The 26,065-nt window shown below is 38.6% G+C and overlaps 1 protein-coding gene across 2 annotated transcripts; it reads left to right on the top strand.

Annotated features, from left to right (window-relative positions):
- The first annotated feature begins 978 nt into the window (after nt 1–978).
- LOC130096599 (TSC22 domain family protein 2-like) lies at nt 979–24,720 on the top strand. Of its 2 annotated transcripts, XM_056263166.1 has the most exons (4): nt 979–3,029; nt 13,332–13,406; nt 20,025–20,076; nt 23,998–24,720. In XM_056263166.1, exons 1-4 carry the CDS (start codon nt 1,525–1,527, stop codon nt 24,307–24,309), a joined length of 1,944 nt encoding a protein of 647 aa, XP_056119141.1. In that variant the 5' UTR covers nt 979–1,524; the 3' UTR covers nt 24,310–24,720. The 2 variants fall into 2 exon arrangements, with proteins under 2 accessions (XP_056119141.1, XP_056119146.1); XM_056263171.1 differs by lacking the exon at nt 13,332–13,406 and having other exon boundaries at nt 980–3,029.
- Nucleotides 24,721–26,065: the final 1,345 nt, after the last annotated feature.

The following is a 26,065-nucleotide window of genomic DNA, read 5'->3' as shown; positions in this document are numbered from 1 at the left end:
GTGTGTGTGTGTGTGTGTGTGCAGAATGCAATTGCTCCCCCTACTGGTCATAGCTGAAATTCTACACACAATGCCACTCAATAAGTATAATAAAAACCCATTCATCAATATGATAACAGCACTGTACAATTGCAGCAGGTAGAGTGGAAATAGTTTCAGAATAAATACACAGAAGAATATATGCATTTCATAGAACACCTGAACATCACTTGCGACTGAGAGTCTGAGTCAAGTGACTAAAGCCTTTAAACTGGTTTCACTGTTCTCTCTTAAATTAGAATATTTTTTTTTGTGAGACCTACCCCCCATAAAATGTTGGCATATTTTTGTTATAGCTGCTAGATGAATAAGTGAACACAATAAAAACAATGGATTCAAGCAAGAATCAACTATAACAGTCAGTAATGTTTTTTCTCATAAATACCAGGAATGTCAAATGTGTTTTATGTTGTAATTTTAGCCTATATGAATTTAAAATATAATAGTTTATTTCATAACAGGTTCCCATTGTAACTTAACTTAGCCTACAGCATACAGTGAAACTCTTATTATTATTAATATTAATATTATTATTATTTTGCCAGGACATTAGTGGAAACTTTCACTAGCTTTTATGTAGGCAAGAATGACTTTCATAAAACATTTTTTTCCCCTTTCCCTTGTCTTTAACTTGTTTATTGTTGTTGGGCATAGAATGTGATGTGAAAATTCAATGTAATCTTAAATACTACATTTGTTTGTAAATCTTTCAAGTATGACTGCCTTTCTGTTAATGTTCAACATTAGCCTATATATGAATAATAAAAACAATAAAAAAACATATTTTTTCGAGAAATATTTTACAGGATTGGAGTTAATTGAGTTGAGTCCCGTTTTAATGTGCATTTAAAACGAAAGGGTAAATGAACTTACGCCGTTAGTTTGAGCGTAGGAAGCCGTATTCACGATCCGTTTACGCGTCATGCCTGTTGCGCTCGTTTCCCAGCATGCATCTCGAAATTATATAGCCATCTTGTCGGGAGGTGAAATTTTTAGATTTTCTGTTTCCGAAGTCTGCCAGTTAGAGTTAGCCATAAACTTTCATTTCTAACCGTTTTCGTAGTTGTTTTGTTAGTATGCCCGAATCTAGTCGCTGAGTTTAGTGCCATAGGAGGCGGTGTTTCAAAGCGCTCGTTCAGGATGTGTTTGATACTTATATGTAGGTAGAGAAGTGAGAGGCAGCAGGGGGAGTGAACGCAGCCGAATCTACGACAGCGGCCTTACACACACACACCGCCCTTCTGGATCACCAGCATATGAGGATAAGTTAATAACCAACACGTCATCTTTCATACACCGCTTGTGGAGGTTGTTTTCGTCCGCCGTTCACGCGTCGAAAATGCAACAGGAGAGAAGAGGAAGACTGATGACGCGCGATCATCTCGAAAAACTGTGAAATTTCGGGTCCGGTGCCGCAACAATCTGCTGTTTTGTGAAGTCAACAGCGTCTTTAAGGGGTCTCGGTGTCATAAAAAGCTGTTCAGCATGTCGAAGATGCCGGCCAAGAAGAAGAGTTGCTTTCAGATCACGAGTGTGACTCAGGCTCAAGTCGGGGCCAACAGCGCGACCGACGACACCGAGAGCCTGGACGACCCGGATGAGTCCCGGACAGAGGACGTGTCCTCCGAGATATTTGACATGTCCAGGACTGACTATGAGCCTGAGGTCTGTGACATGAGCTCCTCGGAGGAGACTTTGAATAATGTGTGTGAATCAGAGGGGCAGTTGCCCGCTGCCGCCCCCGTGAACGGTGGGTTTATCCCGCGCAACAGCCTGGGTCACCAGGGCATCCAGGCCTCTAGTGCTCAAGCGGCGGGCACGTCTCAAGTCACAAATTCATCAAGTGCGACGACCGTAACCAGCTGCAGTTCACGCTTCAGGGTCATTAAGCTTGATCATGGCACCGGAGAGCCCTTCAGGAGGGGCCGGTGGACCTGTATGGAGTATTATGAGAAAGACACGGATGGCTCTGTGATGAGCAGGACTGTGGATAGTATAAGGCACACCAATGTGACGGAGCCCTTAGCGGATAGGGACAGTGGTCTCGGGGCCACCGTCGGCTCCGTAATGGCTCAGGTGGCACCTGACGCAGGTAGCGACGGGTCATCTTTCACCGGCCCGGGTTCCTGTTCACCTGAGACCTTTAGTAATAAGCCAGTGCCTCCGTCTTCTCAGCAGCAGGTGCTGGGAAACTCTCATGTCGCTGTCCCGCACAGTCTCCATCATGATGGAGGACACCCGGGTGCCCACCTTCAGAAATCTCCCAGCATCCCTCCTCCTCAACTTTATCAACCCCAGTCTAGTGCACACCACCTGCAAAGCCAACCAGCTCAGATATCAGCCGGTCAGCCTGAATACACCCAGAGTAACATGCCTACAGTCACCCAGACTCACCCCGGAGCAAGCCTTTCTGTCGGACATGCCGTCAGTCAGGGGTCGTCCCCCGGTCCGACCCCATCCGCTGGAGGGATGCAGGTTCTGGGTACAGTGGAAAGCCCCGGAGTCCCTGGAGGTGTTCCCTTAGGAAGCCAGCCGGTGTCATCTGTCCCAAACCTGGTGCAGCATGTGGGGCTGTTGAGCAGCATCAGCCCTATATCAATTCAGCAATCACCAGTGGGACAATACCAGGCCTCAGGCTTGTCGACGCCGCCGCAAAGCACTCAGAACATGCCCGCAGCACCAGGGACGGTCGGAGTAGGTGGCGTGCCAGCCTTGAGTTTGCTCACTGCTCTGCCAGGATCGGCAACAGTACCCAACCTTAATACCTCTGCACACAGCCAGGTTCCTCGCAGCGGGACGGCAGCGGGCATCGGCTCTCCTGCCATGGGTTTCAGTCAGACGGATGAGAGCCGGAGGATGTCTGATGCATCGGCACAGATTCACAGCACAGACATGATGAAGCCCTTAATCACAGAAGGCCTGCAGTTGTCCAGTCCGGCTGTCAACAGTCTTTTCGGAATATCCATTCCCATTGATGGGGAGGACGACAGGTGAGGTGCCATTCATGTTCTGAGTGATTTAAGGGATTTGACTGCCTGAACTGTCACTTTTTATGCAGGGTTCCCAAAGTCATGGAAGACCTGTAAATGTCAAGGGATTTCCAGCCCTTGAAAACTCATTCAAATTATTATTTAGTGAATTCAATAATTCATGAGATAGAAATTAGTCTGTGTGAATGGCATCTTTATGTAAAAATTAATTACAAAAAAAACATAAAACCATCTTTGAATTTGGTCAAAAGGCGTGGGAACTCTTCTTTTTTTAAAATCTTGATTTAGGTTTATTATATTTTCCAGAGAGTGGTTTTTTTTAATGCATACACAGGCTCAGGTAAGATTTCAAGAATTTTTGATGATAAAGGGATAGTTCACCCATCATTTACTCACCCTGAAGTTGTTCCAAACCTTTCTGCTGAACACAAAAGAAGATATTTTGAAGAATGGCGGTGTTGTAACCAAACAGCTGATGGACCCCATTGGCTTCCATAGTATTTTTCCCCCATACTATGAAAGTCAAAGGGGTCCATCAGCTGTTTGGTTACAACACCGACATTCTTCAAAATATCTTCTTTTGTGTTCAGCAGAAAATGAAATTCATACAGGTTTGGAACAACTTCAGGGTGAGTAAATGATGACAGAATTTTATGCAATGAGAACAGCCTTTAGTCATTTCATCCTGGTAAATGTCCATGCAGTGTTCTTAGCATTAATGTGCAAATGGTTGTGTTGTGAGGAATGCAGTGACATGTGATGGATGTGTGGTTGTTCTCATTAGAGTTGCTATTCCATCTCTTGCTATTCCACTACCAGGAAAAAGTTTGGACACACCCACGGTTTTATTATTACAGTATTTCTCATTTTCGAAAAACAGCAAAAGTCATTAAAATAATGGGATTATGGGATTATTTAGTGAAAACAAATCTTCATGAGGAACATCCTGCTATTCATAAACTTTTAAAGGAGTTTGTGTGCTGGACACTTGTTGGCTGCTTGACCCATCCATTTAAAAATGTTTCGTTAATGTTTCATAATTCACTTGATCGGGAAGGTAGGATGTGTTGTGATGCTTTTTATCAGGTTGTTTACAATGGCCACAATGGTTGATTTAACATTTTGAAGAGTTATTTAAAAAAAAAATTGTATTTGTTGGTAATGAAGTTGGCTTAGTTTAATATATACGCTGCCATATGTTTTTGGGGTCAGTAATGTTTTTCCAAAAGTTTTTGAAAAAAGACTATTATGGTTTTGAGGCTGCATTTACTTGATCAAAAATACAGAAAAACAGTAATATTGTGAAATATTACAAGATTAATTAAAAGAACTGTTTATTTTAATATATTTTAAAATGCATTTTCCTGTGATCAAAGCTGGATTTTCAGCATCATTACTCCAGTCTTCAGTGTCACATGATCCTTCAGAAATCATTCTGATATGATGATGTGCTGCTCAAGAAACATATCATCTTATCAATGTTGAACACCGTTGTGCTGCTTAATTTCCAGGATTCTTTGATGAATAGGAAGTTCAAAAGAACGGAATTAATTTGAAACATTGTTAATGTTTTAACTGTTACTTTTGATCAATTTAATGTGTTCCATAAAAGTATTAATTTCTTTTTTTTTAAAAGTACTGACCCCCAAACAGTAGTGCATATGTAAGACATGGGTTGAAGTTGTTTTGAATGTACAGTGAGGTTGTATGTTTACTGATATTTTGAAAAGATAGGTTTAATATGCACTAGTGTGACAGTACTCAAACAAGCATGCAAACAAAAATGTTTCTTGTTTGCTTCCGGATGTCACAAGAATGCCAGAAATGGCAGTGCTTTCTCAATTGCAAAAGGGGGCCGTGCATATCTGGTGACACAGTTTCAGTTGAGAAGTGTCGCTGCTTGGCTTCCTCTTAGATGCTCGACTTTCAGTTCCAGCGTTGCAACTTGTACACAATATATCAACTTGTCGGCGTACTCGAGAGGAAATGGTGAACTGCCAAGTGCTTTAGATGACTCGAAGCTGTGGCTTCAGCTTATGTACTAGTCAAAGTATAGTGCGAGTAGGCAGTGGCCTTTAAACTCAAGGGCTGGATCTCAGCTCGATGCCTCCTACGTGCCTGTCACTCGCCCAGCCCGGGGTAAAGACGCTTGTCACTAAATGGTGACACCTTTTGTAGCTGATATGCAAAGGGGGGGTCTGTGATAGCGGAGGCCTATCACATCGAACAGTAGACCTTCCCCTATGTTTTACTTCTAGAGATAAGGTTGCTCTACTACATGGTTAAAAACGTTTTTTTCTTCTTTATTGCTCTTTTAAAAGACAGAGAAAGCCATCACTCCTTATTTATGACTCTAAAGACATAGTTTTCACATTATTTCCTTTGTGTATTGGGGTACAAGGGTCATCTGACAGGCAGTTGTTCAGATAACGTGTTGAGTGATTTCCACAAGACGGCATTCCTGTTCAGGAATTACTGAAATACTTTGTGGATGCCATGCATCTGTCTTTGTTTCCTCAAACTCCATGAACGTATTTAAAAATTGTTCACCCAGCAGATGCTGTTATTGTTTTCCTTTAGTTGCCTAATGCAGTTAGATTTATACTTTGTTGTAAATATGGTTTGGTTGGCACAGCTCACATCTTCACAAGTTTTTAATCTGTGCATTATGTGTAGAGCTGGTTTTCCCCCCATTTTTTGTTGTTGTCATTTTTTGGAGATTGATCATAGATTTAAATTAGGGATGCACAATATATCGGCCACCATATCGGTATCGGCCGATATATGTTAGTTTTTAATGTTATCGTTATCGTGCCGATAAATAATGAATTATTTCCTTCAGCTGAGACGCTTCAGATGTGCACGGTTCGCTATGATGTTTTTGAATTGCTTGAAATATGATTGAAATCACTTCAAAAAGGAAAATGCATTGAAGTGAAACTTAAGCCTGTCATATAGGCTTCATAAAATTGAGTGCTTGGGTCATGGATTTTAATGGTGAGATTTTTTTTTTTTTTTAATAAGGCTCTCAAAAATTATATATTTTTTAATAAGGCTCTCGGCCAATATATCGGCTTTCAAAAAAAGAGTTCTCTGTATCTGCCAAAATTTTCATATTGGTGCATCCCTAATTTAAATAATGTATATAAATTTTGTTAAATATCAGTCAATAGCTATCTTAAAATCAAAATAAAATTTAAGAAATGAGTAAAAGTTTGGGGTCAATCATTTTAAAAAACATTTTTTTAAAAGAAATTATTACTTTTATTCAGCAAGGACACATTAACTTGATCAAAAGTGGCAGTGAAGACATTTAGAATGTTACTAAATATTTTAAATAAATGCTGTTCTTTGAAATTCTATTCATTAAAGAATTCTGAAAATAAATTGACATTTTCACAAAAATATTAAGCAGTGCAACGTTGATAATGAGCATTTCTAGTAATCAAATCAGCATATTAGAATGATTAGGGGGATCATGTGACACTGAAGACTGGAGTAATGATGCTGAAAATTCAGCTTTGACATCACTGGAATAAATCATGTTTCAAAATGCATTACATTTATTCATTTAGCAGACGCTTTTATTCAAAGCGATAATTACAAATGAGAACAATAGAAGCAGTGAAACTAATAGGACAACAATATGCAAGTGCTATGACCCCTCTCAGTTTCATCTAACGCAGTCCATGATTTTTTTTTTAATAGAATAGAAAATAAAGTGTTAGTGTTACTGGATCAAGTGCTGCTGAAAAAGATGCATAAAAAAAGAACTTTTATTTTAAATTGTAATATTGTTTTTACTGTATTTTTGAACCGATAAATGCAACATTGGTGAGCAGAAGAGACTTCTTTTAAACTACTCCAAACTTTGCACAAATATATATATTTTTTTAGAACCATTAGGATTATGACATGACAACTTCCTGACAGTTAAACATGTCTTGCACCAATTCTCATTACTTTAATAGAGGTTTTACTTGAATATAACAAAATACAACTTGTTTGTTTTGATTTTGAGTGAAATATGACATGGACTTGTTGTGTGAAATCCACCCAATCAGGTTCAACTAATAAAACATTGATTTTGTCACATGGTCATTCACAACATAGACCAGGTCCAAGGTCTTCAAAGTAACAGTTAGTAATTACTTTGTCCCATATGTGATGTTGTTTTGACATTCTAAGTCTTGGGATTATAAATCTAACATCTGAAAGTGTTTTCCATGAATTAGCTCATTGTGCAACAAGAGATCAGGTTTTGCCCCATCTGCTGGTTAGAATGTGGAACCTCTTCTGTTTTTGCCGCCTTTTTGAGATATGATGATGCACGCTGGCATATAACATCCCTGGCAAATAACCAGTTATGTAAGGCAGACCAATTGAATATGAAGACTAGCATTAAAAAGCTACAGCCGGCCTTTAGTTGGCATTGCCTTCAGCTTTCAGGGCTCGGTTAGTTTTGTTTGTTGATCAAAACAATTGTTTGACCTACATTACTAGTCATAAGTAAGTACAGATCATTTGTCAAGTGTCATACAGTGATTCATGTGTGCAACTGTGTTTCTCAATCTTTCAACACCAGCGCAGGTCAGAATGTACCTTTTCCCCCAATCTTGCCATTCTCTCAATCTCTAATGCCTCTCGTTGCTTTCGAATCTTAAAGCGTCTTTGTATTCGGCAAGCATTCCCTCCCTCTTTCTTTTAAAACATGATTTCTCAACAACACCTCCATCCCAGGTGACACTGCTGACTTCAGCTGACAGTAAAGCAGTGCACAATCTGTCAAAGTCTTCAGAACATGCTCTTCAGGTACTTCCTCTAGGCCTTTGTTCATGTAGAGTTGCTATCTCTGTTTTGTCTTTAGAATAAAAGCTGCTGCTTTCATGCTGTGCAAGCGGCGGTCACACTAAATCTTTAAGCATGCAAAATATTTCACACTTATAAGTGACTGATTTGGCACACTGGGTAGGCAGCAACCCCATGCATCATACAAATAGCACTACTTATGTAAAGTGCACTAATTGATTCCAATTAGTTTGTTGCCAAGCTAACATCACAATACTCTAAGCATACAAAATACACAGCAGCACACTCAAATTTTGAATACATTATAAATACTTTTTGTAAGAATGGATCAATATCAATACCTTTTTTCAAGTCAGATACCGATACTGCAACCTTGAGTATCTGCAGGTACAGGTGCAAATTCGATACAAGTACTGTTTTTTTCTTTATCAGTTTATTAATGTTTAGTAGACAAAGAGAAGAGATATTGTGTGTGTGCACAACACCCTAGTGTATTTCATTCTTTCTCATCAGGGGTTTAAAGTAGGAATGTGCCGATCAGGTTTTTTTGCCCTCGAGTCCGAGTCATTTGATTTTGAGTATCTACCGATACCGAGTCCCGATCCGATACTTATATAATACATAAAAAAGAATAAAGAAGTGAGAAAAAACAGATCCAGGATGTTCCTTATTTTTTATTTAATTCACCTTATTTTAACATTCAACAACTCTGTTAACAAACAGAGCACTTCTGTGAGGTAGCTTGAACAATCAAGTAATAAATAGCATAAAATCTTCACTTTTGGACTTTAGTGCAACAATAAATATAGAAAAAGTCTAATATAAAAACAAATAGCACCTCAACTTAAAATACCCGGCAGGCATGTAAACAAAAAATAAAAATGTTTTAAGTGTATAAAAAAATAATGAGAATATATATATATATATATATATATATATATATATATATATATATATATATACATTAGGGGTGTAACAGTTCACAAAATTTGCGGTTCGATACGAATACGATACAGCAAAAAGAAAGAAATGCCAGAGAAATTTCCTATTTATTAAAAGAAAAACTATTTTTAAATAAGTTTTGAGTTTTCCTACATCTTGAAACTTTCAGGTTTAGAAATGGGGGTAATCTATGAAGGATGAACAACTAATGTTTTGGTAATCACATTAAAAATAACATTTAAAAATATATTTATATAATATTTGAGTTTTGAAGTGCAACATTAAATCCATGTTCATTTACGGCACAATGTTTCTCCTGGTTCCCACGTCAGCGCTGTTTGATCTAATAGAGATCTACGGTTAATAACGGAGAAATCTGAATTCTTCTCACTAGATCTCGCAGCAATGTTATTACTTCAGTGGCGAATTCAAATGTTTTCTTCTCTGGATCTCTTAGCACAGTGTCGCTTGATCTCGCGCTGCACAGATGTTGCTGGTCCGAACTGATAAATGGTCCGTTAAGCACAATATAATGAGTAACGCAGTTTCGTTCCGCTTTCATTACGTTCGCCATTTGATGTTGCGCAACGTTGTGGTGATCGCGCCAGCGCGGATTTTGTCTGCAGGAAAAATGGTCCTAGGAATCGTTCGGTATGCGTACCGAACCGGTTCAATAATTACGAATACATGTACCGTTACACCCCTAATTTACATATATCCGAGTCCTGATCGGGAGGTAACGTCCGATTCCGATCGAGTCTGAAACCACGTGATCGGGCCCGATTTCCGATCGCGTGATCGGATCGGGACATCCCTAGTTTAAAGTATAGAACTTTAGTAATTGAGTTCTAGTTCCAGATGAGTATCATTCAGTCCGCTACTCCAGTGGTCTCTGTTTCTTCCGTCTACTCAATTTATTTTTTGACTTTAAAAAACGGCCCAGGCAGACTAAAGGTGTGGTCACGTTTACTGTGTGTAACGGTATAGAATTGATTTTAATCAAACAACAAAAGTCAGATAAAATCACTCACTGCTCTTGAATGTATAACTTTTGTAGTTTAAATAAGGATTCGTCTATATTAATGTATATACAGCAGTGTTATTTTACATTTGATAATTCAATTTCTGTTGTAGGCTTACAATTACATTACTTATATGTAGGGATGCATGATGATATCGGGACAACATCGGTATCGGCCGATAAAAGCTTAAAATGACCATCATCGGCATCGGCCGATATGAATATTTCTGCCGATGAGTCTTGCCGATAGGGTGGCGTGTTTCCTATGCGCACGTGACGACCGTGAACGAAGCATGAGCGCCAGCAACTTAAACTTCCAACTAGGGGTGTGCGTCTCACGGTTTTTGATCGTGGACGATTAAAATGTCTCCACGATCTGCTTTTGAAGAAAAATCATAGTATCGTGCATTCTATCAGTTCAATTCTTGCGCCATCATCTCAACATACTGTACAACGCGACGTACATTCACATCACATCACATGTAAACGCAGAGGTAGAGTTACACTCACGGGACACTGCAATTCACAAAAGTTCATTGTTTGCATATGCGTCAAAGTCTTGCTAGTTAAACATGTCATTCACGTGCTGATGCGCTGTTCTATCATCCGCTTTTCTGAGCGCGTTACACCCGACGCTCACAGGAACTAAAAGCCTGTCACAGCGCCTGCATACTGGACTAATCTTTCGAGTCTTATTGCGCTGATACTGTCAAATACACACAAGGTTTACATAAACAAAGTTGGTTATGTCTAAAGTGAAAGCAAATCTGCTTGTCAAATGCGTGTATATTAGACGCGTCGCGTTACTCGCGTGCAGTTCTTATGGTGTGTTCACACCGAACGCGAATTTAATTATTTGGGCGAGTAGATTACATACAAAGTCAATGCAAAGACGCGAATAGACGCATCATTCGCGCCGGGCGTTGCGAATGACGCGAATTGGGCGACGCGTTTGCCGCGAATGTCTTCCGCGCAAGTTGAAAAATTTGAACTCGAGCGAATGTTCAAGCCTCTAACTAAACGCGATAGACGCGTACTTGACGCTCTATTCGCGTTCGGTGTGAACACACCATTAAAGAGACAGTAATAATATTCTGCCGCTTGTCTTTAAAGAGATACTGCACCCAGAAATAAAAATTCTGTCTATCTAATGTTGTTTCAAACCTGGATTCATTTCTTTCTTGTGCTTAAATATACTATGGAAGTCACTGGAGTACAGCAACTGTTTGGTTAGCCACATTCTTCCAAATAACTTTTATAATTTCAACAGAAGAAAGAAACTTGAGAGAGTAAATGATGACAATTAAATTTTTTGGGAGAACTATCCCGTTAATGTTAATAAAACAACAAAACACAGAGGAAATCACTCACTGCTCTTGACTGAGAACATTAATAGAAGCTTTAATAAGCTTTTTTTGCACTTAAAAAAAAATACAAATATATCGGTATCGGTATCGGCATCGGGCAAAATTATTTTGAAAATATCGGCATATCGAATATCGGCCAAAATCCTATATTGTGCATCCCTACTTATATGAATGCCACTGTCAGTACATCTTCCTGAAAAACCTAAAGCACTTTTAATTTAATTTGTATTTTTGTTCTGTTGTAATTTTTGTCGGTTTTTGTAATTCTTGTAATTTGTTCTAAAACGCAACTTGATTTTGTGCTCGAGGCTATTGGCCTCGCCCAACACGTTGGTAGCCCTGGCTCGCACTGGCCTGACAGTGGCTAATGATGCCAAAATATGCTGCCTATGTAGGCTGCTCACTCATCTCAGTCTTGTGAGACTGTCCCTTTAGGCAGATCACATTTTAAATGTTGGATGGACTTTTGAAATGCCTCGTTTTGGTTGTCAGTGTCACGATTCACTTTGCCTTTCTTCCTCTTCAAACCATTTCACATGTTCTAATTAAAAAATCCATTTTCTCTGATCCACTTCAGAGGTATAAATAATGTATCATTACACTGACCTCAGTGATGAAATGATAATATTTGCTTGAAACCCACTGTTATGGTTACCCTAACCTGGTTACCTTATTTTACAATGCATGTATATATATATTTTTTTTTTTTTGTTGGCGCATGGTTTTAAAATCCTAGATTAATAGCTCATATGCAACATTAACCAATTGGAATCTACAGGAAATGCACATTTGTCTCAACACGTAGCTGTAGTCGAATGCTTTCTAAGCAACGATCCTGATGTTTATTGGATCCAGATATAATCTGCCGTCCCCATGGGGTTACATGCATAGGAAGAAGAAAAAGAGCCCTTTTCGAGGAGTGTGGTTGTGGGGTCTCGGCCCCCACCGGAGAGCAGCCAGCGTTCCACAGATTCTAGGAAAAGCTGTTTGCTCAGAGTCCAGATATTCACACATGTGGTAAATCTACTCCTGTCCCCTCCCATTCCTATATAGAGGGCTATATGGAGAGGAGGGTCTCCTCCTGGCTAACTGCTGTAGCCCTCCCATCCTGATATAGTACATTCTGTCCTGTTACTTTAAAGAGAAGGCCCTGTTAGTTTGGGGAAATGGAGATAATGGTAACAGTCTGTGGTCTCACCGAGACATCACAGGAACTTAAGTGATCACTGACCAATCTTTAGATGCTTAGGATTCATAATTGTATCTTTAAGTGTCATTGAGACTTTTTAAAGTTATAATACATGCTGTTTACCTATGACTTGGCAATATAGATAAAAATCTGTATGTTTTTATTGTAATTTAGATTTCATATATATCTTTATGTATTTGCTCTAAAATGGCTTTAAATGAGAACTTTGAGAATTGTTAAAAACATTTTTTAAAGTATATAGTGCGATAATTAAAGCTAAAGAGAAAATCTTGTGACGTACACTACAGTTCAAACGTTTGGAGTACTTTTATACTTTTATTTTTCTGTTAAAAAGACTTGTATTTCAAATAAATGCTGTTTTTTTAAACGTTCTTTTCATCAAAGAATCACAAAGTTTCATGGTTCCCACAAAAAATAAGCAGCAGCTGTTAAGAAATATTTCTAGTCAAATCATCACATTAGAAATTCTGAAGGATCATGTGACCCTGGAGAATAGAGTGATGATGCTGAAAAATTCAGCTTTAACATCACAGGAATAAATGATCAGAGAACACATAGTTAGAGACTCATTTTAAAAAATCGAACTGACCCCAAACTTTTGATTATAAGAGATGCTATCAAAACGCCTATCTTATTGTTCTCGTACTTGCAAGTGGCGAGACGAGGATTGATTGTCAAACTAATCTGATGACATGATCATGGAACCTAATGGTCACAAAAAACGAATTAAAATGATTGCAATCATGTTGCTTAATTTGCAGTATCAAAATCATTGCAAATATTTACTGAACATCTGATGTATTTCCCATTTAACCTCAATTGTTCTTTTGGGTGTTTTTACTACAGTCTGAGCAGACTACAAATCAACTCCCCTTTTATGTCCTCTTTGGCCTGATCTTTTCATTTCTCACATAACTTTTTCTATTTCTCTCTTTCTGCTGGATGGAGTGCAGGAATCCCTCCACAGCTTTCTACCAAGCTTTCCAGTCTGGCAGTAGGCTGAAGGACTCAAAGATGACCTGTGATAGGTACAGTAATGGGACAGACCCTGGTGTGACGCAGATGACGTTTGAAGTGTGCTGCATGGGGCGGGCATGGCTTTGAGGCTTAAGTGGTGCTCTCTGCAGTGGAGCTCAGCGCAAACATAACCTCATAATGCTCATATGCAAATTGCTATATTAATAAATGTGAGCTAAAATCCTATGGGAAAATGGGATACTGAATCGTGTTTCAAGCGCATTGCTTTCCATTAACACAATTAATTAGCTGAAGCCAGTGTTGAGCTGCAGATAAGGATTTAGAGGATAATTTGTTGTTTTTAGGAAGAGGATAATTTGTTGTTTTTAGGAATGTGCAAAATGTTTATAATTGGGCTAGTCAATTAGTTTCTGAACATCTAGTTGACTGGACTTGAGCATCTCCAATAGGCTTTATGCCACAGCTTCACTACTTCCTGAACTTCAGCATTGCATTCTGCATTGTTACTGAGGCCAGGCACACCTGGATTAATCAGTTTGTCCAATAATGACAGACAGGAAACAAAGGGCTGGCTGAAGTTCAGGAAGTAGTGAAGCTGTGGCATAAAGCCAATTAAATGCACCACAGCTAAAGATCTAGTCAGTTGTTCAACAACTGGTTGCCCAACCTGGCCTATCATAAGTAGTGGTCGACCGTAGGGCTGGGTGATAAACTATATCATAACGAGATCGCAATAATATTTACGCGATAACGATGATAAGCTCGATATAACAGAAACACAGCAGAAATAAACGCAACAATAGGCAGTCAGTGCATGTCGATAAGTGATTTCTGCGTGTCTCTGTGAATGAGCTGCACTGTTTCGTCTGATACACACACTCACACACGTGAGGCTCACAGTGTTTTCAGTGTCTCAATATACGAGGACATGAACACATGAACTTCATCTCCAGAGCTGCTTTGAGTCACTTCACAAGCTTTTCACAGTTTAATTTGTGAAAAACTATCAACTCGTAAATAAAAACCATCAAAATAAAAGTTTATTTTAACTTGAAGAAATTATGACCGAAATATATCACTACTGTAGCCTTTATTAAAATGTACTTCTGAAAGTTTCTAAGGAATATTACAACCAAGATATTTTTTCATCCATGTACTAAATTTACACTGTTCTGTTGTGCAGCATTTGATTACATTTTAAATGCTTGATTCAACTGTTAAAGTTTATATAAATTTGTATTAAATCATAAAACAGAATCCCCAAAAAATCTAATGGATTTCATGAGGCCCTAAATTAAAACGTAGCTACTCTGTGGAGTTTAATTGTGAACAAAAGTTTACATTCATTCTCAGGCCTGGGTAACAAATATGTTTAATAAATATTGTGATAATTATCATTATTACACGCCTATGTGGAATACTTGATTCTGATTGGTCAATCGCGCCATCCAGGGGTATGTTATTTCTCAATAACAACCGCTGAGAACGGATAACACCGGCTCATCCGGGTTACTGAAGTCAGCAGCGCTATACGCTTGCTAGGAACGTTTCTTCTTCGTGGAAGTTTTGCGTTTAGTGAGCTAATAAAATATTATAACTCAGTCAAATCAATATTTTGTGTACAGTTATTTATTGATGTCATCCAGTGTCGTGGACTCGCTCTCTCGTTTCATACCAACGCAGCTGCTGCCATTTTGCGACTATTGTTTTGTACGCTGTTGGCTAAACGGGTACGATTTTAAAACTTTAATCTCAAATCAATATCTTTTATCCCCATAATTACTTATGTGGTGAAATGCTGTGTAATAAGTGTTATGACTGTATCGTATCTCTTAAATGTCCGTCTAATTTGAACTTGCTGCGCACTGGCAACTGCTCTCTCCTTGGAAGCTTTGTGTTTACAGACCTAATAAAGTATTTTGACTCATTGAAATATTTGTACTTATGTGGCAAGTAGCCGTGTAATAAGCGGGATAATGTACATCTAGCCGGTTGTTATCTCAGAATAAACCCCATCAGGCTGATTAAAGTCCTGAACACCCTGTCGGGGTTTATTCTGAGATCACAACTGGCTGGATGTTCATTATCCCTTACATGTCGTATGATGTGGAAAAAATATTGTGATAATAATATTGGGGCCATATCACCCAGCCTAGTCGACCAATATATTTGCATGGCTGATATTTGGCAGTTTTTAATGGTTAAATTAGATTGGCTGATGTGTTGGACAGCGTGTTGGACTTTAATTTTGAAAGCGCTGAGAATGCCAGTGACTGAGCGTCCGATCTCCCATTCCCAAAATGATTAGAGCTGTTAAATAATGTAAATGGTATACAAAAAAGTATTATATTGTTTGCTTTTCTGTCATTAGTAAAAGGAAGGCAAGTGCTATAATACTTTCTGATCTACTGTCAGCATTCAGCATATTTATATAATTTAAAGAAGTCTTTGAATATCTAATAAACATTTAATTTCGCAAACTTTGTCGATTCCAGCTGTGAGGTCTTGTGATGTGTGCATTTGTTTTGTAGACTACATAAAAACGTGTTACTCTAGCTATGTTTCCATCCTCACGTTTTTATCCGCATTAAGTGATATCGAATGAAAAATGCCTTATGGAAACAGTAAAATTCGATTGAATTTCATGAATGAAATGAAATACGATCGGTCTCATCGGATTTGATCTTGATCGATATACGGCTTATGCGATAAACGCGGATGGAAACGTTATTATGGTGCGATCCATTTTGCCTAGTAAAACTTTGTTCGCAAACGTTGGCTTGAATGTTGTGCAATTCGGTGAGAAAATGAATGGAAACACCTTAACGTGTCTCAAATCAATTCGATATACCAATTTGATCGCAAAACAGCATGTGACGTCATTACGCACAGGTTTTTATCCGCTTTAAGGCCGTTTGATGGAAACACACTTTCACCAGCTTTATTCGCATGAGGTTTTTTACTGAACTTCAGATAATTCGATCGACAAGTGGATGGAAACATGGCTTCTGTGTAACGGTCAGTGCGAATTGAATACAGACAGTAGAGTTCAGCTTCGACGCACGATCGGCAATTTTAAATCTTCGATTCATTTATTCTAAAAAAATATGATTCCCAGTGCGCACAAACCTACCTGATTATTGTAACCCTACCCTGTTGGTTACAGTGTTTACTACTTTTATTCATATTTTCAACAATTTCTTTATTTGTGAAAAATACTGTAACATGATCATTCTTTATTTTACAGATTTATCAAGTTTTTTTTTTTTTTTTTATAGTTTCTAATTTTGTAAATATTATGTAAAATACAGAGTTCCTTTCAGCTATTGTGTTGCATATGTTTTTACTATCTTTAAATTAAATAGCGAGATCCCACCCTCCCTTCAGAGCGTCTCCTTCAAAACACATGAACACGCACAGCAGGGAGCAAACAAAAGCATCACGAGAGACGGCGTTGAACTACTCATGTCTCAAAGCATACATTTATTGAAACGCATACATTCGAGTCAAGAACCGCTCCAAGTATAAAGTCACGGGTTTCCATCTCTACCAAATTACAGTAGTTATGGCGTGAACGCAGCATGAGCTGGTTGTTTTGGTTCAGGAGGAACTGTAAAAGGTGGCTGCTGTTTCTGTTGCGGTCCTCCTCGGTGACTGACGTCTGTCTAACTCTGCATAGCATGAAACGCACCGATGACGTGATGTCAACGTATACATACATATAAATCAGGGATGCTCATATTGACCGTTTAACCGTTAACCGAAAGTAAAAATTTTGACTGTACAGTCTATGAGCGAGACGTTATCTCTGTATTCCCGGGACATCTGTGCCATTTCTGCCGCGGGTCTAACTCAACAGGCTGCGCTCCAGACTAACCCCCACCTCATGTAGACATTTTACTTTTTTTTAAAATAAAAACTAGACAATGTGTGGATTGAGGTAGGCCTGCTATTTTCGTTCACACTGCAGGGGCTTAATGCTCAATTCCGATTTTTTGAAAAAATTCGATTTTTTTGCAAGGCCGTTCCCATTTCCAATTAAATGCGACCTTTTGTGATCTCCTGTGTGAACGTGACATGACCCAGAAATGACCCGCATGCGCAGAAGAGTACTCAACGGTCAACGACGTCACTTGTTGTTTGCGGTAGTAGCTAAACATGGATGTCAACAGTGGAGCTCGTTTAGCGATATTGAGGTTATTTTCCCAACAGAGCCAGCACACTTACAAACTTACAATCTTCTAGTTTTAAGAAAAAAAATAAAAAGGAGGAGATCAAGGTTTTTGACCATGGCGTTTTGTGGAGCAGTGGTAGCAACTTCGGTACAGAAACGTGTGGGTGCGGAGTCGCAGCCAGGAGTGGTGGGATACTGATGTGAGTGGCTTCACAAATACAGAATTCATCAGTAACTTCCGAATGACCAGATCCACTTTCGATTATATTTGTGAGCGTCTTCGATCAACTCTGTCGCGGGAAGAGACACGTCTACGGCGGCCCATAACAGTGCATATCAATGACGTGCGGGTCGGATACATGCGACCTGGCCATTCAGATTGAAGTCTCATTTCAAAAGATCGGATACATATCGGATTTGGACCACATACCCAAGTGGCCTGGGTCATTTCAAAAGATCGGATCTGTGTCGTTCAGACTTTCATGAAAAGATCAGATACAGGTCGCATAGGGGCAAAAAAATCGGAATTGGGTCGTTTCAGCCTGTAGTGTGAACGTAGCCTTAGTCTGGCGGTGGCGGGGGAAAAAGTTGCCAGTTTTTCAAAGCTTCAAACGGATTCAGTGTTTTCTTTTTGTCATCTTAATTTGTTAATTATTCAAGTATTGAAGAAAATATTTAGTGTAGGCCTATTTTATGTTTTTATTTATATTATTTATTCTGTTTTTCTCTGATAAGATTATAATCTTATCAGTTAACGGTTAATTCTCGGATAACGAGCGGCGGTTGTCGGTCGGGAAAATTAACCGAAATGTTAATGCATCCCTAATATAAATACATTTAGACCACTTCACCTTGTGATTGCTATCAGGATGTGAAGAGACTTTCAAGTAGCATAACAAAAAATGTTCTGGAACGAATCGCCTACCCTGCCTTTTAATGGCTATTTGTGGCATTAATGGCTTTGATGTGATATCAATTCTGAGTCAGCCTGGTTTTTCGACACTAACCTTACATTCTTCTCAACTCACGACATCTTGTTTTTAAAGACAAGAATAAGTAGTTATATAAGACAAGCAATCCTTTGTATGGACAAGCCTGCAAAAGCTTTATGAGAGCCTTTAAATACCTTTGCTTGGCTCAAGGTTATCAGCAGCCTTTGCTGTGGTCTTGGATATGTTGCAAGACTGGATCTAATTCGTCAGTTGAACAAGTTCCCCAACCTACTGTTTCTTTTAAGTCCAAAGATTCTGCTTAAAATAATCTTTTTGACTGTGACATTAGAGAGGATGAGATGCATTGTACGTGTTTGTGCGACTTGAAACTGCAAGACAGCACTGGCCACGTCATATTTAAGTGAATTCTTTTTGTCACTTTTTAACTTTTTCTTTTCTTTTGAGATTGTATATTTCTTCAACAATTGCGTATGCATGTGTACGTGTGTATGTGCTTGTGAAAGCTATCATTACAACAACACGGAGAGCCATTTAGTCTCCCAAATTGTGTCGGTGTGATTTTGTACTGAATGCGTTTCCTCTTAAATGGACCTTTTATGGTTGATGCTAATCTGCTTTTCCTGTGAAAGTAAATTGTTGGGAAAAGTACAGAATGTCTCTAAATCAGTGTCATCATTGCCTGTCTTGACTCTCTACACATGTGATCTGCTTCAGTGCATTGGATGGATTGATGGGTTCAAAAAAACAACAGCAGCATGTATACGAAAACATGTAACAAATTTACAGTCGAAAATAGAACATTTTTAATAAAAAGACACATTAGTTCCAAATTAGTCCTGGTCTAAATTTTCTATTTTAATAGATTTTAAAATGGTGTTTATTACTGTGATGGTAAAGCTGAATTTTCCACATCATTACTTCCAGACTTCAGTGTCACATGATCCCTCAGAAATCATTCTAATCTAATTCTAATTTGACGCACAAGATGCAATTAATGTTATTAGCAATATATGAAAAAGTTGAGCTTTTCAGGATTATTTTGATGTATAGACAGTTAAAAAAATCCATCCATTCATTTGTCCTTCCATCCATCCTTCCTTTAATGTTTTGACTGTAATTGTGTAAACAGTACAGTGTTCAGTGACGTGATTGTTTTCTTGTGCATGTTTGTAAAGTGAGTTAACTTTACACTCCCCCGTCTTTGGATAAAGCCCTGTATGAGTATCAGATGGAGGCCTCCGCCCACATAGCACTGTAACTCTTCTGTACTGTTAGAGCTGTTTGCGATGGTTAGTTGTCGTTATGTGGGGTTGCTCCATGACCTGCTCGATTTCCATGATTTTGGCACGATTTGTTGGAAGATTGATGTGTGCATGTGGCGCAATATAATATTAAAAAACGCAACACTATGTTTGGAGAGTGAAGCAGCAACAGGAGCAGTTTGTGTTATTCTTTAATGTGCAGGCTTTAAACGTCTGCAAATTGGTTATGATGTTTTTATGCAGCAGATGTTTTAAATAAGACTTTTTTTCCAATTGCAGTGCCTCTGGAGCAAGTGTGGTCGCCATTGATAATAAAATAGAGCAAGCAATGGTAAGTTTTTTTATTTATTTATATTTTTATATTTAGAGATTAAAGATACATTTTCAATATTCGTGTAATGTTGCTGTTTGAGAATGAAAAAGGTCTGCAAAGTTACAAAACACAATCACTCCAGAGATAGTTATTCTCTATATTATGAACTGTTTCTGAACCCCCTGAAACGACTGCATTGTATTCTTGAGTTTTCTTCCGGGAAAGTACACTTCACACAATATCCTTCATTTAGATATGCAAAACAAAAGGACAAAGCCTGGTTGAGTTGCGTTAGTAGTGTGTTGAAACTCGCGGTTTCTGACATTTCTGAAACCTGCTCGACCAATTGGTCAATGGTTGACCAATCACAAAACACTAGGGGCTCTCGCACCGGAGGAACCTTTTCATAGATCCTAGAACTATTGACGGAAGTACCCGGATGTCGGCGTGTTCGCACCGCAGGAACTAGGAACGATTTTTCTTCTAGCAACTCCTTTTGGAGGAACTTATTTAGCTCATACTTCAGAGGTCTAAACCAGCACTTATAGGAACTATCCGTGACGTGTACGCTGATTGGCCAAATGCAAATTCACTTTAAAGAAAGGCTTTATACAAAACAAAACTTAATGATGTGGTCAAAATCTTGTCTGACCCACTCCATATGTCTCCCTATAGATTTCGCATCTAATTATCCTATCTTACTCATGCCCAGGGCCGGTACGGGACACCACTGGGACTGAGGTCCCCGAGGTCAGGACCTCGGTAATTTTTCGAAGTGCGTATAATGAAGGTTGTGAAATAAATGCCTAATGTTAACTCTACTTTGGTGTTGCAATGATATTGCATATCGCCACGATAACCGACTTTATCTGAGCTGCTTTAGTTTTGCTGAGCTTTTTTTGTTCACATGTTTGCGCACTCACATTCGTTATTTTAAATGTAGATGGGCGAAAAGTGCCCCCAAATAACGGTCACTAACAGTTAGCGGTCATATAGTGCGAGTTTGGCCTTCGAGATGTGAGTAGCTAAACCAAACAACTGTTTACTATAAAAGTATTAAACGAGTAAAAGAAACAATCAGTTTGAAAAGACTGTATCATTCAAAGCTCAGCTTTGGGAAGATCAGATGTACATGTAAAGATTAGGTGACTGTGAGAAGAAGAAAGAGAGGAAGAGCAGGTATTGCATACTGTGGACATTAGGGGTGGGCGGTATGACCTAAATTCTATTTCACGGTATGTCTCATTTTATTTCACGGTAACGATATATTTCACGATATAGGTATTTATATATGTAGTTATTCTCAAAAAATCGACAAAAAGGGCTTTGTATAATAAATAAACCCAAATACTTTAGAAATGAAAAGTACTTCACATTGTTTTCTGTTTCTCTTATTTGGTAAATTATTTCTTTGGTAAACTATTTAGATAGCTAAATATAAACAAAACACACTCATCAACTTTTTGATGAACTGCCCCCAACTGATTGATATTAAATACAACTCATAGGTGCAATTAAACTTTAAATAAAGTGTTTCTGAATCATTTTTCAATCATTTTATGCTTTACTTCATCAATCATTTTTTAATATCTGAATATTTTATATTGAACTATTCTAATCATGATAAATGAGTTATTTCCTTCTAATTTTGTAGGATAGTAATACTAGTTATGTTTAAATGTGTTCCCCGGTACATTTTTGCCATGTCTGCTTATAAGGCTACACTGCGTTTTTAAGGGGCTTGTTTTGCTCTTTTTGTGATATCTGGCAACCCGTCACCCTGCGCTTTATTCAATAGAAATTCAGAAGTGACTAAGGAGAGCAGCAGTTTGAAAACCGAACAGCAGCTACTGTTAGTGTTGACAAAGTAGCCTAGTTTAAATTATACACACCTGTAACTGCGTCATTATTTGACCATAGCCCGGTGAACACCGCGCTCCCTCAGTGCGTGTGCACGCGCGCGTCTTCTGCATCAGTAAAATGCGATCGGTTAATTTGAGTGTCAAATTGTAATCACTATCACGTATCGAATCAAAGGAAGATTTTATCAGCTGGTTCGGTGGCCAATTGTTTGGAGTTAGAAATATATAACTCGCGATGCATATTTAGTAATTTTGCCTCAGATAGGCTACAGGATTATACATTCACTTTAACAAGCAGGATGTTCATTACCACGGGCGCCAAACTGTTTGCGTGTTTAAAAACTATACATAAGAGACAGAAAGATGCAGATAACTATACATTATTTAAGGTTATTTCTATTCGTTACGATATTGATATATGAACTGTTGTTGTCCAGCTTTCCCCGTTGCGAGCGTGCACTAATCTGTAGCCTGGGTGCTGCACTGCTCTAGTGAACTGCTGCACCTTTCCCCCCGAAAATATCACGTTAACAACAACAACCCTTTAGAAAATGTAATTCCTTTGTGGATCCTCTTGATCTGCTTTCTCCGTGTTTCTTTTTGCAATTCGCTGTGTTTCAGTCTCACGCACATTGCACGCGAGTTAACCACGCCCACTTATTTGCATGTCGCGGTATACACGGAATAAAAAAATCTGCTACGGTTGACATTTTCTACCGCGGTAACGATATATACCGTCATACCGCCCAGCCCTAGTGGACATGAGATTAACATAATTACAATGTATTCCTATTTAACACAAAAAAATAATAAGCTCAATTTAACAACACAAGCACCTATTAATTATAATGCCATAATAGTAGTATTGTATAAATATAAATATTTGTATATGGTCCTCGAATGTTATATGTTTGTGCAACTTGCATCAAGCCAGTAGGTGGCAACAAGTCACTGTCTTTATGAGTGAACAATTGAACCATTAAATGAACCGATAAGTCCAAAAACAAGTTTCTGAAACTAATCTTTGATGCTCATTTGCCTCTGGACACAGAAGTATTGCATTGGCATTTGATTGAAATGTAACATCTATGCAAAATAATCCTTGAATCATTTCTAATTTAAGGCCATTCCCGTTTCGAATATGTGATTGTGTTTTGTCAACAATAAGCATAAACATTCTGCATTTCCATTTTGTAGTGCCGAACCCCCATAGCAGAATCACTATAGCAAGGACCTCGGGATTTATAAAATCCTGCGTACGGCCCTGCTCATGCTGTTCACTTTTCATATAATCAACATAGATCAAATAAAAAAATAACATTTATATTATTTATTTACAATGGCTAGGTTAAAAACAGATATTATGTATAGTTTGTGATATTAGCTCACTTTTCGGCAAAAGCTCTGTTGGCTTTTAGTATTTGAGAAATAAAAATTTGTGTTAAAGTAATGCAAATGGTTCATTATTTGTATGACTGCATCACAAAGAGTCAAGTCTTGTAAAAGCATTAGATTGAAAACAATGAAATTTCATAAAGTGTGTAAATAATAGAAACGCAGTTCAAAATGGCCTTTCTTTAAATGCAAATGTTCTTTTGAGTATTTCATTTGTGAAGGTAAAGCATATAGTCACTATACTCCTAATTACAAGAAGAAGAAACTGCTCTTAAACTGGGTGTGCGACGGGCTGTGAAATGGGGTTTGGTCGAGGAAAAATTGTCGGCCAAAAGATTTTTTTTTTTTTTTGCTTTAACCCCTGTAACTAAGTTCCTTGAACTACCCGGTGCGAAAGCCCTCACTGATACAACTGACCAATCAGAGCACATTGTGCTTTTCAGAAGGAGGGGCTTCATAGAGACAGGAACTAAACACAGCGTTACTGACAGAATGGGAAGAGAGGTGCTGCAACAATATCAAACATGTGGAACATGTGCATTAACCTATTCAAGTAGACCCCAAAAAACAAAATCAAGACTGTAAAAGGGCATTATAGGTCCTCTGTAATAATAGTTAGTAAAATTAGTAAGACAAATTTTGAATGGGTTCTGATGCTGAAATTGTTATGTTTTGGCTCTAGGATTTAGTGAAAAGCCATCTGATGTATGCCGTGCGGGAGGAGGTGGAGGTCTTGAAGGAGCAGATAAAGGAGCTCTTTGAGAGAAACTCTGTGCTGGAGCGAGAGAACGCTGTGCTCAAATCTCTAGCCAACAGCGAGCAACTCTCCCAACTCACCGTCCAGCCCAACTCCAACCCATCCAACTCTCCCTCCCAGCTTGGGCCCGTCCCGGGTCAGGCCCAGTCCCAACTTCAGCCTTACCTCCAGCTAGACGCCAATACGACCTTGGACTCCCTGCCACGACAACCACAGCCCAACGTCACCTCCGCCTGAAGCCTGTGCGAATGACGCATATATCGTTACAACAGCAGAAAACCTGTCTCGTTCACTACTTCGCTGAGCGCGCATGATGTCGGCCATCGTGACGGGCGAGGGGCGTTTTCTGCTCGGGCGCAACATGCTAGCATGCCTGTGGACCCACGGTCTTGATCGGGGCTCCCGCACGGCCCATTCCCCCCTGGACGAGGTGGAGAGTTTGTGAGGAGAGTTATTTTTTTAATAAAGAGAATCCAGCCATGAAAGCGGTGTATTTTTTAGCATTGCAGTTTTCATGTTGTAAGAAGCGAGAGTCTATTTTCAGAGCCACCGTACTTCACATGATTTCGATTCACCTGTCAAGTTCAATTGTACTGTTTGTTATTTATTATAGGGCTGCTATTTTCAGAGAGGAACAATGTCACAGATGCCGATAAGGTCGAGGGGAACATTTTCGATTCATAAATCCGACAGTAATCGGTCATAAATCCAAGCAAGCAGTCTTTACAATATCAATCATCAATGCAACCATAAACAGTGGGTAGAGTTCAAACACTAACAGTGATGTTTCTCTGTGGATAAAGAATGTGAACCTGGCGTGAATGTACATTTTGTATAGTATAAAGAATAAAAAGAGCGTAACAAGTTTGTACAGGTTTGTGGGCGAAGATCTAAACTGAATCCTCAATGATCTACCCTGATGAAGAATGCTTCAGTTCTGTTGCTAGTATGTTGGAAAAAGAAGTCAGTTGCCATATTCTCCTGCCCGCCACCCTGATGTCTCATGTTTTTGGGGTTGGGAAGGGGATTTAAAAGAGAGAAAAAAAACTGTGAAATTGTTCAACCTACTTTGTAACCAAAGATGCAAAGCTGTGTAATTATTTTTTTCTTTGTTTTCTTTTGTTATGCACTCTATGTACTTTTTTTTTTTTTTAATGTTCCTCACAACAAATCTTTTTGTTGCTTTTAGGCATGTTCTGCATGATCTGCTATCTGTAAATGTCAAACCACTTTCTTACCTCATTTTTGTATTGGGCACTCATATTGTAAGTAGTCTGTGAAAGGTGTCAGCGGGGGAAGGAGATATGGAGGTGACGGTGAGGAGAAAAAAAAATGAACTAGTGTGTGTGACGCACTAGCCACAGAAAATGAAGTGAGCCATGTTTTGTTCATTTAAATGGTGTTTGAATTTCATATGCCAATAGTTTTGTTACATTGCAAATTTTAATGTATTTAAATAAATGCAATATTCAAATTACAAAAGTGCTTAGGAATATTTGTGTTAGAAACAGGTGGTTAAATTGTCTGCGATATTCTTGTTTCTGCTTTATGAACCATGATGCTTATTTTCACACTACATGACAGCACCGTAGGCAGTGACTTCCCCTCACTGAGAGGAAACATGATGGATTTATCTTGATGTGTGGGTTGCTGATACACACCACATGTGCTCTTGAAGTATGCAGCATATATCATTTCGACTCAAAAAAGACCCACATATTAGTTGAGAAGGGTAAACTTGAATTATAAAGATAAAGATCTAGAAAGGTTTTGGCCATCATCTGATTAATGTGTTTGCGGTTCATAGATTGTGTATGACTCGCTATAAAACAGCAGGATACAAATTTCTGCAAATTACCTCAGGCTGTTATGTAGCAGAGACGTGTTGATTTGTTTGTTTTATCATTTAAAGAATTCTTTACATATTTAGCAAATTTACCACCACACCCAAAAATTCATGACTTTTTGATTTTGAGGTGTAGTATGACCTGGA

The sequence above is a fragment of the Rhinichthys klamathensis genome, unplaced genomic scaffold (assembly GCF_029890125.1).
Source record: "Rhinichthys klamathensis goyatoka isolate OS25496 unplaced genomic scaffold, OSU_Roscu_1.1 h1tg000011l_1, whole genome shotgun sequence".
NCBI classification, from domain to species: Eukaryota; Metazoa; Chordata; class Actinopteri; order Cypriniformes; family Leuciscidae; genus Rhinichthys; species Rhinichthys klamathensis.
The sequence above is the reverse complement of the archived record's forward strand: the minus strand, read 5'-3'. Positions and strand labels throughout refer to the sequence as shown.